We start from the raw sequence: 15,819 nt of genomic DNA, 5'->3' as shown, positions 1-15,819 counted from the left end.
CCTCTCTCCTGGCACGGACATCCAAATGGGGCCTGGCACAGAGGAGGTGCTGGGCACATGTCTGCTTAGTGTGTGTGGGAATGAATGAATGAATGAGTGAGTGAGTGAATGAGGGATCTCGCCTGCCTCTGAGCTGTGTTCCCAGGAGCCCCTCCTCTCCTTTTTACTACTTGCTAGCTGACATGTTTTCTTTTGCTTGTGTTATATATACACACACACACACACACACACACATATATATATATATATAAAATTGTTTGTTTGTTTGTTTTTTGAGATGGGGGCTGGCTCTGCTGCCCAGACTGGAGTGCAATGGTGCAATCACAGCTCACTGTAGCCTCCAACTCCTGAGCTCAAGTGATCCCCCCACCTCAGTCTCCTCAGTAGCTGGGTCTACGGGTACACACCACCATGCCTGGCTATTTATTTTATTTTATTTTTAGTAGAGATGGGGTCTTGCTCTGTTGCTCAGGCTGGTCTCAAACTCCTAGCCTCAAGTGATCCTTCCACCTCGGCCTCCTAAAGCATTGGGATTACAGGCATGAGCCACTGCTCCCAACCTTTGGGTAAGAAATTTCTGAGGGTCAAGTGGAAAAGATGATGGAAGGGAGTAGTAAGGGGGCAGTGTGCTCACCTGGTCCTGGTACTCTGAAGGACAAGAACAGGTAAACACCTGAGATGCTTTACTCTTGCTTCCTTTGAGGACTTAGACGACCACCCACCTCTAACTCAGCGTTTGAGATCCCAGCTTGTGGGTCCCTGGTCATATCAGAAACTCCTCAAGGAGGGACCCTCCCCTTCCTCATCGGGCTTCAACAGAGTTTCTCCTGTCAGATCAGCAGCACTTTCCTTCTTTTCTTTCTTTCTTTCTTTTTTTTTTTTTTTTTTTTTTGAGGGAGCAGGGACTGAGTCTCGCTCTGTTGGCCAGGCTGGAGTGCAGTGGTGCAATCATGGTTCACTGCAGCCTCAAACTCCTGGGCTCAAGCAATCCCCCTGCCTTAGCCTCCTGAGTAGCTGAGACTACAAGTGGTATAACCTCACCTAGCTTGCCCTTTCTCCCTTTTTAAAGAGTCACTTGTTGGCCAGGCACAGTGGCTCACGCCTGTAATCCCAGCACTTTGGGAGGCTGAGGTGGGCAGCTCACGAGGCCAGGAGATCGAAACCATCCTGGCTAACACGGTGAAACCCCATCTCTACTAAAAATACAAAAAATTAGCCAGGTGTGTTGGCGAGCGCCTGTAGTCCCAGCTACTCTGGAGGCTGAGGCAGGAGAATGGCGTGAACCCAGGAGGCGGAGCTTGCAGTGAGCCAAGATCGTACCACTGCACTCCAGCCTGGGCGACAAAGCGAGACTCTGTCTCACAATAAATAAATAAATTAATTGATTAAAAAAATAAAGAGCCACTTGCTGTCTCCCCTCCTGGCACCACCCAGTGTTGAGAAGGATGTTCTGAGTGGGTGAACTCCCTGACACCTGCCCCCGGGATAAACATGGGGTGGGGTAGGGACGAGTGGCTGGGCCTTCTCTTTTCAAAGCTGAAGATGGAAGCCGTGGAGGCCTCATAATGGTTGGAATGCTGAATGCCCTTTTTTTTTTTGAGACGGAGTCTCATTTTGTCACCCATGCTGGAGTGCAGAGGCACGATCTAGGCTCACTGCAGCCTCCGCCTTCCAGGTTCAAGCGATTCTCCTGCCTCAGCCTCCCAAGTAGCTGGGATTACAGGCGTGCACTGTAAAATGCACAGCTAATTTTTGTATTTTTAGTAGAGACGGGGTTTTGCCATGTTGGCCAGGCTGATCTCGAACTCCAGACCGCAAGTGATCCGCCCACCTCGGCCTCCCAAAGTGCTGGGATTACAGGCGTGAGTCACCGCACCTGGCCAGAATGCCACATTTCTCTAGCTGCTCCCAGGTGGGAAAGGAAACAGTTTAATAGGCAGGGGTGCAGAGGTGGGGTCCCCTAGGGTCCACCTCCAACTCTAGTACCCTCAGTGTGGGTGGATGAGCCCTGGGCTGAGAGTCACAAGTCCCAGGACCTAGTCCTGGTTCTGCTGCAGCATCCTCTGGGCCCCTAGCCCCTGCTGATTGTTCCTTTGGGATCCTTCTGCTCTGAGGGTCCACATTAAGCTGTTCAAATTCAGAAGATGGAAGGATGCTGAGGGTGGAAGGAGCCCTGTCTGGGTTGGATCATGGACCAGGCAGCAGGCAGGTAAATTACCTGTAAATTACCTCACAGAGACTTTGCTAAGTAGGCCCTCTAGGTTTCAAACCTGCTCCTGGCCAGCTCACTGCCCTGCCCACTGCCACCCCAAATGAATCTACTATCGCACCCAATAGATGGAAGCTGGAGGCTCAGTCCTGGTGCCCGTTTCTCCTCCAGAGCCCTGCAGCTCCCACCCCAAGGCTCCATCCTGCAGCCAGGGAAGGATTCGAGGAAGCGCAGAGTTCCCTTTGGCTCAGTAGGCCCCCGAGGATGGGATGGGGCTTTTCCCTTGTGCCTGACCTTGGCCAGAACTTCCTCCAGGATCTGGAGGCCAAGAGGCCCCACAATGGCTCCTCTGCCCCTGCCTATTGCCCGAAAGGGCCCTGAAGGCCAGCGGGGTGACCGAAGTCCCAGGGGCTGGCAGGGATGAAGGGTGAGGAGGGGCTTCGCAGCTATCCAGACAACAGAAATCAAATTGGCTTCACTGCAGCATACAGTTCAGGAAAGAAACACAAACTTGGAATGCTAAACCACACAGAAATGCATTCGGACAACAGAATGAGAAAGAAGGCGTGAAGGAGGATTTAGGGGTGGAAGTCAGGGATGGAGAGGAAGAAGGAGGGAACAGGGAAGCTGGAGAAGGGGGGGAGATGGGCTAGAAAAGTTGGTCAGGGAAAGTCAAGAAAACCAAACGACAAACCAGGAAACATAGCTTTGTAGCTCATTTGAAGAAAGTGCAAGTTACAAATGAGTAGTCACTAAAATAAAGAAAGAAAAGGGAGGAAGATGAAACCAACCAGGGCAAGATCGAGAGAAAGAGAGAGAAAGAAAACCACATTCAAACCAAGCAAAGTGGCGGGGCTTATCTGGAGATGGGAGCGAGAGCGCACAGCGGAGCTGGGATACCTACCTTCTCAGTGGTCAGGGACAGGAATGCAATAATAAAAAAGAAAAGAAGGTCTCCGCATTGGGAATGCAGAATTGGGGAAAGACAGTGACCCTAAACTGTGCTCCCCCTCTGAGCCAGTAGATGGGTGGCCAATGTGGCTTTTGTCTCATCCCAGGGATGGGAGGGGGCTCTTGCCCGGCCATTTCTGTTTGCTTTTTTTTTTTCCTCCGTTTTAAACAATGGGTTCCACTAGCCAAGCTTTCTTTACTGTTCAAACAACAGAAAACCTCCACAGAGCATGCAGGAAGCAGCTGATGGAAGAGAACCACAGGGTGGGCTACAGAGGGTCTGGCAGCATGGGAGAGAGGCCCATGCCGGGGGAGAGAGATGGAGAGGAAGAGAGAAAGGGACAGGAGGCAGACAGACAGAGAGACAGACGGAAGAACAGACAAAATCAGACAGAGATAGAAATGGGAAGAGAGGGAGAAAGAGAAACAGAAAGACAGAGACAATGACAGAAGCAAACAAACAGAGAGGCAGGAAGAGAGAAAGGTGCCCCCAGACAGAAAGAGGAGACAAGCGCTGTTTAAACAAGGCCAATCGGAGTGGACAGATGGGTGAAGGGAAAATGTGCATTTAAAAGGGAAGGCAACCGCAGAGCCGATCTGGAGGAGTGATCCTGCCTCCGGTCAATCCCACTCCTTTCCCTCTGGCTTCGGCATCATTTTAGCAAAATTCATCCCTTTTGCCTTTTTCTGTTCCTGGATAAGGCAGGTCAGTGGGTGCCTTGGTACCTTTTCTTGGGGGTCACCTGAGGCTGGCCATTACTTGATAAAATTTGGATCAGAGAGAGAAGCCAGAGAGAGCCTGGAGGCCATGATCCTGAGCCTTCTCTGCCACCCTCAGCTAAGGATGTTACCTTCCAGGCAGCCCCTGACACTGTGGGTTTTTTTTTTGTTTTTGGGGTTTTTTTTTTTGTTTGTTTGTTTGTTTGTTTGTTTTGAGATGGAGTCTCGCTCTGTCACCCAGGCTGGAGTGCAGTGGTGTGATCTCAGCTCACTGCAACCTCCACCTCCTGGGTTCAAGTGATTCTCCTGCCTCAGCTTCCTGAGTCGCTGGGACTACAGGCAGGATGATAGCTCACCGTAGCCTCCAACTGCTGGGCTGAAGTGATCCTCCCACCTCAGCCTTCCAAGTAGCTGGGATTATAGGCATGCACCATCACACCTGGCTAATTAAAAAAAAAATTGGCCGGGCGCGGTGGCTCAAGCCTGTAATCCCAGCACTTTGGGAGGCCGAGACGGGCGGATCACGAGGTCAGGAGATCGAGACCATCCTGGCTAACACGGTGAAACCCCATCTCTACTAAAAAAAATTACAAAAAACTAGCCGGGCGAGGTGGCGGGTGCCTGTAGTCCCAGCTACTCGGGAGGCTGAGGCAGGAGAATGGCATGAACCCGGGAGGCGGAGCTTGCAGTGAGCTGAGATCCGGCCACTGCACTCCAGCCTGGGTGACAGAGCAAGACTCCGTCTCAAAAAAAAAAAAAAAAATTGTTTTTTTTGTAGAGATGGGAGTTTTGCTATGTTGCCCAGGCTGATCTCAAACTCCTGGTCTCAAGCGATCTTCCTCCCTCGCCCTTCCAAAGTACTGGGATTACCAGCATGAGTCGCTGTGCCTGCCCCATCCCCTGAAACTTCTAATGCTAGAGACTTCTAAGGTGAGCAAGTAGTCCCTGGGACAGGAATGCAATAATAAAAAGAAAAGATGGCAAAGTCTGTCTACTCTTTCTGGGCCTTGGGAGGGTGAGCCTAGCACCAGGCTGTGCTGGTGGGGGCTGGAGGGAGGCCAGTGAAGGTACCAGGTAAGACTGGACAGAAGGGCTTGTCCCAGGAGGTCTCCTGATCCATTTCTTCCTCTTCCATCCTACATTGTGTGACCTTGAGTGACTCTCTTCCCTCTCTGTGCCTTGATATTTATTTTCCCACATGTATGAATTGTGAGGGTTTAGGGTTCCCTGAGTCACTGAAGCAACAGTCATATAGAGTGAGTTTCTGTAATGTGGCGGCCACCTGCACCCGGGTCGCTCAGTGTGGGCAGACCTCAGTCTAGGGACATGAGAGAGCAGGAAGTTGATTTCTGGAGGGGTCTGATGGGGGAAAACAGGAGCTGAGACAACCAGCATCCACCTCCCAAATCCTCCTTCTGCTCAGGGCTCCCGGACTGTGCTTCCCATTTTCCACCCTCTCCACAGCGTGGCTGGAGTCTAGAGGTCAGAGGGCTGCAGTCTATTTTTTTGTTTTTTGTTTTTGTTTTGAGACAGGGTCTTGCTCTGTTGCCCAAGCTGGAGTGCAGTGGCACAATCATGGCTCACTGCAGCCTCAAACTCCTGGGCTCAGGCAATCCTCCTGTCTCAGCCTCCTGAGTAGCTGGGATTACAGGTGTATTCCACCATTCCCAGCTTTCTTTCTTTTTTTTGTTTTTTTTTTAATTTTTGTAGCAACAGGGTCTTGCAATGTTGCCCAGGCTGGAGTGCAGTGGTGCTATCATGGCTTACTGAAGCCTTGGACTCCTGAGCTCAAGTGATTCTCCCACCTCATCTCCCTCAGTAGCTGAGACTACAGGCACATGCCACCATGCCTGGCTCATTAAAACAAAAAAAATTTTTTTTTTTCTCGTAGAGATAGAGTCTTGTTCTGCTGACCAGGCTAGTCTGGAACTCCAGGCCTCAAGTCATCCTCCTGCCTCAGCATCCCAAAGTGCTGGGATTACAGGTATAAGCCACCGCACCCTGCTTGGGGTCTACTTTTGGATCTACCTCTAAATAGCTGTGTGACCTTGAACCAGTCACTTGACCTCTCGGAGCTGCAGTTTCTCCTGTAAGCAGCAGAACCCAGAAATTCCTGTGGGGTTCAACCATCACCTGGGAGTGACCACATCACTGGCCTCAGTCTCAAGACCAAGATGGATTTTTTTTTCCGAGATGGAGTCTCACTCTGTCACCTAGGCTGGAGTGCAGTGGCATGATCTCCGCTCACTGCAACCTCTGCCTCCCAGGTTCAAGTGATTCTCCTGCCTCAGCCTCCCAAGTAGCTGAGATTACAGGCACACACCACCATGCCTGGCTAATTTTTTTGTATTTTTAGTAGAGACGGGGTTTTGCCATGTTGGCCAGGCTGGTCTCGAACTCCTGACCTCAGGTGATCTGCCCGCCTCAGCCTCCCAAAGTGCTGGGATTACAGGTGTGAGCCACCATGGCAGGCCGAATTTTTGTATTTTTAGTAGAGCTGGGTTTTCACCATGTTGGTGAGGCTGGTCTTGAGCTCCTGACCTCAGGTGATCTGCCTCCCCTCGGCCTCCCAAAGTGCTGGGATTACAGGTGTGAGCCACCATACCCAGCCCAAGATGGAATTTTTCTCTTGCCTGGAGTGTCTCAGCTAAACTCTGCCAGGTGCCTTCAGACCTCTCCCTCCTCCACAGTTACCTAAGGATCTGAGTCTGAGGTCTGACATTGATGGTCCTGAACAACCTGTCCCGCTCCCTGTCCCCCGTGTCCAGCCCATTACACTAAACTGAACCAAGGAGTAGCAGCAAGCTCCAAGAAGCTCCCTGGGCAACCCAGGACAAGTCTCTTTCCCTCCCTGGGTCTCCCAGCTTCTCTCCAGCTTCCTGGGGAATGCAGCAGCACAGGCTGCACCACTGTAGTTAATTTAAAATCTGCGGCAGCTCCAGCCTGTGCCTGGAGTTGAAAGGAGGATTTGCTGCCACTGCTGACTTGGCAGGAGTTGTTGGTGTGGGCGTGATTTTTTTTTTTTTTTTTTTAGAGTTATCTTCCCTTTTAAATTCAGATTACAAAGGAAAAAAAAAGTATATAGAGATGTGTATATGATTAATGTTCACTTAAAATTCAAAAGCCATCTCTGCATTAAGAGGAAAGGTTCCCACAGTAACACACACAAAAAGAAAATTCTAGAACATAGAAGATAGGAAAAAAAAAAAAAACCCAGAGAGATAGTTTGCATTTCTGTACATTAAAATAGAAAAAAAAAAAAAAAAAAAAAAAAGGAAAAGGGAATACAAACAAAAACAAAACAACAGAAAAAGTTACATAAACTTGCCCACCCTCTTCCCTCACCAGCTAAACAAGAAATGGAATCACAGTATTACCACGTTTCAAATGGGAGGCTAAAAAACAAACAAAAACATAGACGGGGTTAAAAAATGTTGAGCTTTCCTTTTTTTCCGTTTGTTTCTCTCTCTCTTTTTTTTTTTTCTTTTCTTTTCTGGTTTTTTTTTTTTTTTTTTTTTTTTTTTTAAAGTATCGTCCAAGAATACCACCCCCAGTATTTTTTCCCAAAGACAGTTTCGTTCATGGTAAAGTCTGGGACCCCTCTCCCATCCCCCATCTCACTTTTCTGCATATGAGCGAGAACTAGCCTCATTTGACTCCTCAGAGGTCTTTTTTAGGCAAAGAGGCAGGGATCTGAATGCAGGTTTGAGACCCAGGATGCTCTGAAGTCCCAGATCTCCCAGGACCCCAAGGGTGAGGGACAGGATTTGGGGACCATGCTTGGTGAAAGGAGTCACAAAATGCCGTCTCTAAGAAAACTCCCAGGGCTGTGCCGAACTAGAGTCCGATGCTGGGAAGGAGACAAGATGTGGGTGCTTCAGAAGCTCCCGCCCCGAGGCTGGTGGCTGGGTCCCCTTCCCCAACTGCCCTATCCCGGGGAGTCTGCCTAGTGGCTGTGGCTATTTTGTCTGCATTGGGGAGGGGGTGGAGGTGGGATCATTGCTCAGGACTCCAGGGCTGGAGAGAGGACCAGAAGTACGAAGGAACCCACTTTCAGCCCTGACTTGAGAGAACCTGCCTCTCTGTGTCTCTCGGGAGGCCCCAGGAGGGGGGATGAGAAGCTAGCAAGAAGGTGTTTGGGGTCCTGTGCTCTTGGGACTCCATGCCCACAGGGGTGGGGGATGGTAGGTGTCTCTCTTGTGGGTTTGTTAATCCTCTCCAGCCTCTGCCATGCTACCCTCAGCTACCTTTGCCTGCCCTCAACCCCCTCCCAAGACAGATCAGGGGACATCAGTGTCATCCTCCCTGGGTGGCCCAACCAAAATCCCCTGGAGCCTAGGAGCCTAGTGCCTGGTCAAGGTGGGACAGTCTAGAGACAGGTAAATGTCCTTCAATAAAACTTAACCTTGAGACCAAGAGCCTTCAGTCAGCTGCCCTTGACTTTCCTCTCTGAGGCCGTGGGAGTAAAGGGTGTTTGAGAAAAGAAAGGGAGTGAAAGGAAACAGCCAAAAATCAAAATGAAACTGACCAACACGTACATGTTTGCTGCGGAGACCTGAGGTCTGGGGAGGGGCAGCTCTCCCACTCCCAGCTGAGGCTTTGGGGTTGGGTGGGGGGCAGTCTGCGGGTCTGGGAAGGAACCTGCAGGCCTCCCCACCCCAAGCCACACCCCCGCCCACCCTAGTGCCCCTGCCAGCACTGCAGCCCCCTCTCTCTGAGGGGTCTCAATCGTGTACTCTATAATCAACAGACCAGAAGGGGATGTGGACCTTCCCTGGGGTCTGGGAGAAGCCCCCATCCAGGCCCAGCCCATCCACCTGGGGACAGACTGAGACGTCTCTCTCCTCTGCCAGTTCCCCCATTGCACCTGCCTGTAGGTCTTCGGACATCTGTGCCCCTCTTGGAGGAAGGGTGGGGACAGTTTTGGGGGGGGTGGTGTTGGTGTGGGGTCTCTGAGGTACCCTGGCAGGTGCCTCAGGAGGGTGGCCGTGGGAAGAGGAGCCGGCAGGTTTGAGACACCTGTCCAAGTGTGGGCGGTGCCTGGAAAAGGGCAGAGTCTCCTGGGAGCAGGGACTTTAGAGGGCAGAGGGACTGAGATGGGGGAGGGGGCGAAGGGAGGGAGGGGCTGGGGAGAAGGTTAAAGGAGGGGTAGGTGGGTGCTCAGAGGTGGGGCCAGGGCTTGGTGGGAAGAGGGAGACTCAGGGCCCAGGTGGTGCCCAGCAGGGGGTCCTGTCTCTCGAATCCTGCTCCTGCCTGGGACTCCTATCAATGTCCATGCCCCTCCCACCCTAATATGCCTAGGGAGGGCACGAGACCCTGATTCCTCCCCAGCCCTGTACCCAACTCAGTGCCCCGTGGTCAACCCCCCTCTGGCCTTTAGTTTGCCAAGCGCAAAGGGTGGCCCAAGACCGCAGACGCCCCTCACCCTGACACTAGGGCCAGGTGGGCGCACCGGCCTAGCACTCCTGGCGGCTCCCGAGCCAGGACGCCCCCAGCGGGGAGCCGAGGAGGGAGGAAGCGGCCGCCCCGCCCCCATGCCACACTTATCGCCCCCTGCCCCTCTGGCGACGCGCCCGACCCCGCACGGCGCAGCCCGCGGCGCGGGAACCCTCCGCAAAGCGAAGTGTACGTACATCGGCCGGGCTGTGCGCCGAGCCGGGGCGGCCCCCGTGCGCTCCGCTCCGCTGCCCGCTGCCGCCGTTCCGCTGGGGCGACCCCCATCCGCTGCCGCCGGACGGGGAAGGCGACCGGCTTCCGCTGGACCGCTGGCTGCCCGTCTTTCGCCCTTCGTCTCGGTGCTTGGGGCTCAGCCTGGGGTTGGACGCCAGGGAGAATGGGGGAGCCGGCGTGGGACACTCGCTTTGCAAGCAGTTGAGCCTCCACTTTCCCCCCTCCCCCGCATTTTTTCCATCTGGGCAAAATGAGCTACCTTTAATGGCCTGATTCCGTGATTCTAAAAGGCCTAGAGTGCTAGGGCGGGAGGGAAGAGGGCAGCTCCCCACCTGCCTTTTCACCATGCTGAGAACCTTTCCACTTAGAGAGGATTTGATCAGGGTGAGCCAGTCAGGCTGTGCCTCGATTTCCAATTCAGGCGGAGGCTTAGGGGCCTTAGGGCAGCTCTTCCTCAAGTTATCACTCCCCTGGCATATTTCTCTTTTTTAAAATTATTATTAGGCTGGGCTTGGTGGCTCACGCCTGTAATCTCAGCACTTTGGGAGGCTGAGGCAGGCAGATCGCTTGAGGTCAGGAATTCGAGACCAGGCTGGCCGAAATGGCGAAACCCCATCTCCACTAAAAATACAAATATTAGTCAGGCATGGTGGTGCACGCCTGTAATCCCAGCTACTCAGGTGGCTGAGGCTGGAGAATTGCTTGAATCCAGGAGGCGGAGGTTGCAGTGAGCCAAGATTGCACCACTGCTCTCCAGCCTGGGCAACAGAGCAATACTCGTATATAAAATATATATATATATATATATTATATAATATATACAATTATTATTATTACTTTTAATTTAATTCAATATATTGCCCAGGCTGGTCTCGAACTCCTGGCCTCAGGCGATCCTTCTGCCTTGACCTTCCAAAGTGCTGACATTACAGCTGTGAGCCACCACACCTGGCCACCCCTGATAAATTTCTACCCACTGATGAATTGACATTCTGTCCACCAGCCCTGCTCCCCAGCCCTTGGAGGGTGTTTAATCTGCAACCCTTAAACCCCATCAGGAGAAAGCCTCCCAGAGGCCCAGGCCTACCTGCTGGGAGATCTGGAATCACTGTAGTGGGAGGAGAGGGAGGGGCTGTGGGAGCTGCCACTGCTATGGCGATGAGACCTCCGGCCTGGGGACTCTGTGTGAGGCCTGGCGTGGATGAGGGAAATCAGACTGTACCTCACTTCTGCCCCCTATTCCCCCTCACAGCCCCCAAGTTGCCCAACCTCCCACCAGGATCCCAGTGGAACGCTACTGAAAGCCAGTGTTCATCAGTCCCCTAAAGTGTCCTATAAAAGGTACATCAGCAGTGTTCGTGCTGGCCGCAGAACCTATCTGGTCCATATGGGTCATCTGTGAGAATTAGGAAAAGGCCCCCTTTTCTCTAGACAACCTCAGCCTCCCAAGACCCCCCTCAGCCCTCACCAGGTGATCCTGGGACTTGCGGGGTGGGAGGAAGGAGGGTGGAGGAGTCACGAGGACTGGGCTTGGAAGGACCCTGGATTGGAAGGCAGGAAGCCTGGGTTTCGATTCCAGCTGTGACTGAGTGAGAGCCCTTGGCTTTCTCTCTAGATGGTAATTTTTCCATCTGGGCAAAATGAGCTACCTTTAATGGCTGATTCTGTGATTCTAAAAGGCCTAGTTTGCTAGGGCGGGAGGGAGAACGAATAGGGGGGCGCTGGAAAGTAGGGAGGGCGTTTACCTCTTCCTCTCTTTGTTCTTCTCTTTTCTTTTGCTCTTGGAGCTTCGAGATCTGCAGAGAGCAGAGATCACAGTGACGGTGTGACCCAGGGAGGGTGTGGCCTTCATGCCCTGGAGCCTGGGTATGCACAGGTGTGGATCTGAGATTTGTTCCACTCTAGGGGCTGAGCCCCCTGGCTGGCGGGGACTTTTCCATACTACTCCCCTGCTTTGTCCCTTTCACTTGGCCAAGGCTGGGTCCTTCCTCCTCCTGGAAGTCCTGGCCCGTGAACACCTCCTCCCTGGGCCACAACTGCTGCCCAGTCTGGGAGGGCCACAGAAATGTGACTGGCCCCAGATAAAGGGGGGGTGCTGTAGCCGGGTGCAGTGGCTCATGCCTGTAATCTCAGCACTTTGGGAGGCTGAGGCCGGTGGATCACTTGAGGTCAGGAGTTCAAGACCAGCCTGACCAACATGGAGAAACCCTGTCTCTACTAAAAGTACAAAATTAGCCAGGTGTGGTGGTGCGTGCCTGTAATCCTAGCTACCCGGGAGGCTGAGGCAGGAGAATCACTTGAACCTGGGAGACGGAGCCACCAGATCCCTTCAGAGGTTGCAGAGGCCGAGATCGCACCTTTGCACTCCAGCCTGGGCAACAAGAGCAAAACTCCATCTTGGGAAAAAAAAACCAACAAAAAAAAGGCGGGGTTTGCTGTTTGTAGGTGTAGCAGCCTCAAGCCTCAGGTCTGGGCCAGGTAGAGATGGTGATTTGCTCTGGTATTGGACTTGGGACATGCTCAATACTCATTTCCTTGAGTATTGGGATATGGCCTGATAGTCATACCTCCTGAGCCCCCTTCCTCCGTGTGCTCCTATACTGGCCCAGCCCTAGGCCAGCTCACCAGGGGTTTAGGAAAGAAATGCTTTCCCAAGGGCATGATGTCCCTGCTTTTTTTTTTTTTTAGTCTTGAGATGGAGTCCCACTCTGTTGCCCAGGCTGGTGTGCAGTGGCACAATTTCAGCTCACCGCAACCTTCACCTCACAGTTTCAAGCAATTCTCATGCCTCAGCCTCCCAAGTAGCTGGGATTACAGTTGCCTGCCACCATATCTGACTATTTTGTGTTTGTTTGTTTTAGTAGAAACAGGATTTCACCATGTTGGCCAAGCTGGTCTCAAACTCCTGGCCTCAAGTGATCCACCCGCCTCAGCCCTCCAAAGTGCTGGGATGACAGGTGTGAGCCACCGTGCCTCGCCAATCTCCCTGTTTTTGAATGACAGCTCTGGATCCATCTCCAGGGCTGCCCCCTCCCAACTCCCACAGCTTTCCGTCACATCTCATCCAGCCCTCTGGGGCAAGTCCCCCAACCCAGCAACCTCTAACTTTGATGAAAAGCCTGAGAAGCTTCTGGTTAGCCCTCAAAAGGTCTCGCCCAGCCCCAGTCCTCAGCCCCATCCTTCCTGGTGCCACCAGATCCCTTCAGTCCTTCTGACCCCAAAACAAAGCCATGCTAAGAACCACAGAAATATGCTTCCCTAGGAGCAGAGTGAGTGCAGGGCAGGCCCGGAGGCTAAGGATTTGTGTGCTGGAGGCTGCTTTGGGCTTCAGTCTCCCCATTGGAAGCTGGTCTATTCCTAGTTCACTTTTAGGACCTGTCCAGGAAGGATGGGAGCTGGCCACAGGGTGTGTGTAAGCTAATGGTGGCCACTGGGGGGCAGTAGGGACTCACACTGATCCACAGATGCTGGGAGGCCAGGGGAAGATGAAAAATTGGGGACATTGGAGGGGCAGGATTAGGTGTTTATGTAGGCTTCTCCCTACTTGGCAAATTCCCACTGCAAGGAAGGAACTCTGGACTCTGCCCTTCCTCTGGGCTGCTGGGAGGGAGTCTGGCTCTGATGCCACCCCTGGAATGTGACTTTCTTCCTTCCGACCTGACCTCTCCTCTCCTCTCCTCTCCCTTTTCCCTTCCCTTCCCTTTCTTTTCTTTTTCTTTTCTCTTTTTTCTTTTTTTTTTTTTTTTGAGACAGAGTTTTGCTCTGTCCCCCAGACTGGAGTGCAGTGGTGCGATCTCAGCTCCCTGTAATTTCCTCCTCCCGGGTTCAAGCGATTCTCCTACCTCAGCCTCCCAAGTAGCTGGGATTACAGGCGCCCATCACCATGCCTGGATAATTTTTGTATTTTCAGTAGAGACGGACTATGTTGGCCAAGCTGGTCTCAAAGTCCTGACCTCAAATGATCCACCCACCTCGGCCTCCCAAAGTGCCGGAATTACAGGCATGAGCCACGGCGCCCAGCGTTTTTTGTTTGTTTGTTTGTTTGTTTCTGAGACAGAGTCTCACTCTGTCACCCAGGCTGGAGTGCCATGCACTCCACTGCAACCTCTTGGCTCACTGCAACCTCCGCCACCCCGGTTCAAACGATTGTCATGCCTCAGCTTCCCGAATAGCTGGGATTACAGGCGCTCGCCACCACACCCAGCTAATTTTTGTATTTTTAGTAGAGACAGGATTTAACCATGTTGACCAGGCTGGTCTCAAACTCCTGGCCTCAAGCTGTCCGCTCGCCTCAGCCTCCCAAAGTGCTGGGATTACAGGCGTGAGCCACCGTGCCTGGCTCAGGCTGTTTTCTGCTTTCTCAGCAACCCTCTTCTCCTGCATCACTCTGCCTCTGCCTGGAATCCTGTCTTTCACTTCCTCTTCCCTCCCCCAGTCCACCCTGAACAAGCCACTGCCCTGCTCAGAGCTCCCCCACGCTAGCCCCCAGCCCTTCTGGGTGGAGGATGCTCCATAACCTGGCAGTCAAACCTGTTGGGAGGCTAGCATCTGTCCCCGAGAAACTCTACCTCTAGCCACAGCTCCCCGACCCTGCCTCCTATCCATGGAGCCTTCCCAGCTCACGATGGAGGTCCTCCTGCCTGGCGAGCTCTTTCCCCGCAAATTCGGGGTCTTGGTGTTTCTGCTTGTCTAACCGGCACCTCCACAGACAGACACACCCCTTGGGCATTGGACCTGCCATGTTGTCTAGAAATTCTTGGGGTCCCCACGTCATGGCTGATGCATGGGTCAGGTGAGGGTTGCAAACAGTTGGTTTTCCTGTTCCTCCTCCACTGCCCAGTCCTCCCAGCCTGGCTCTGGGAAGGAATCCTGGAGCTGAAGGACGGAGCCAGGTGGGACCCTCAAAACTGCCTCCCATCATTGCGTCATTTGGGCTTTGGTCCCTTAAGGGACCACTGACCGTGTCCTCTGCAAAGCACCGCTCACCTGTGCCGTCTCTTCCTCCGGGACCCAGAATCAGACCTGTAGGGCAATAAAGAAGTTCTCTTGAGCCTGCCTGGGGTGGCCCAGGGAGACCTATGAAGGACCACAGCCCTGGCCCTGGGCCCCACAGGAGGAAGAGGAGGCCCCAGGGTGGGGGCAGCAAGGGTACCTGTCTCGGCGATGCTTCTTCACACTCTTCTTCTTCTTTCGGAGGGGTGAGGAGCTCCCACAGCTGTGGACACAGGGAGGTGGGCTCTAGTGAGCTGGGGTGGGGGGTGGGGGGCTGGAAATGGCTGGAGAGGCTTGGGTGCTTGGGACATTGAAACTGGAAAGGGAATTCCAGGCCATGAAGCCCAAGGTCCCTTGTACAGAGTGACCCGAGGCCCCAAGCGTCGCCAAGGTCCCGCAGGGTAGTTGATGGCGCTGCCTATGTTGTCCCCAAGTCACCCTTCCAGCCCACCCCTGGCATTGTAGGCAAAGATAGTTTCAAACCCAGAGGTCAGAGGCTCCAGTGGTGGGACTCATGGCCTCTGTAGGGGCAAAGCTTGCACCCTGGCGGTGTCCATGCAGGCCCTGAGGGTCCAGGCCTCCGGCATCTGGGGAATGGCCTTGGAATCTCTCCCACCCACAGACATCCCCTGCCCTGGGCCCAGCCAGCTGTGTCCCCACTGACCTGCACTCGGACTCCAGTCTCCTCTTTTTGCTGAGGGCAGATGCCAGGAAGAAAGGACAGACGGATGGATGGGGTTAGTTGGGGTCCCAGACACTTGCCATGGTCTCACACAGGACAGGGGAGGGTGGACAGAGAGATTGGGGGATGGCAGATGAGGCCCCTCCTCCCCAGGACCACTCGCACTGGTGTTGGTGGGCACGGGACCCCTGGGGGAGGGCAGAGGGGGAATGGGAGCAGGTGCTGGTAACATATGGGCCGGGTCAGTGAGTCTGGCTCTGGGAGATTCAGTGAGAGGCAGGTGCTAGAGAAGGGCTCAGTGAGGGGCGGATCCCAGATAAGGGGAGGGGTCGATGAGGGGCGGGTCCTAGAGAAGGCGAGGGGCTCGGTGGGGGGCGGGCCCCAGAGAAGGGGAGGGGCTCCTTGAGGGGCGGGACCTAGGGAAGGGGAGGGGCTCGTTGAGGGGCAGGGCCTAGCGAGCAGAGGAGCTTGAGGCCTGGGATGGGTTCAGTTACCTGGAGGACACTTAGTCGAGGGGCTGCATGGTGAGGGCGAGGGACGGGCTCAGAGAGGGGCGGGGCTCACAAATGCGGCATGGTTGGGGGTCCCCTATGGG

General features: G+C 53.7%; 1 protein-coding gene across 1 annotated transcript in view; it reads right to left on the bottom strand.

Moving 5' to 3' along the window:
• Positions 1-15,819, bottom strand: part of SRRM3 (serine/arginine repetitive matrix 3) — an 84,683-nt gene that overhangs the window by 10,979 nt on the left and 57,885 nt on the right. The window contains 6 exon segments of the mRNA XM_031664916.1: positions 9,514-9,691; positions 10,638-10,742; positions 11,296-11,346; positions 14,537-14,572; positions 14,703-14,765; positions 15,207-15,236. Coding sequence (XP_031520776.1) covers positions 9,514-9,691; positions 10,638-10,742; positions 11,296-11,346; positions 14,537-14,572; positions 14,703-14,765; positions 15,207-15,236 — 463 coding nt within the window.

Source organism: Papio anubis, chromosome 4, assembly GCF_008728515.1.
Source record: "Papio anubis isolate 15944 chromosome 4, Panubis1.0, whole genome shotgun sequence".
In the NCBI taxonomy this organism is placed as follows: domain Eukaryota; kingdom Metazoa; phylum Chordata; class Mammalia; order Primates; family Cercopithecidae; genus Papio; species Papio anubis.
The sequence above is the reverse complement of the archived record's forward strand: the minus strand, read 5'-3'. Positions and strand labels throughout refer to the sequence as shown.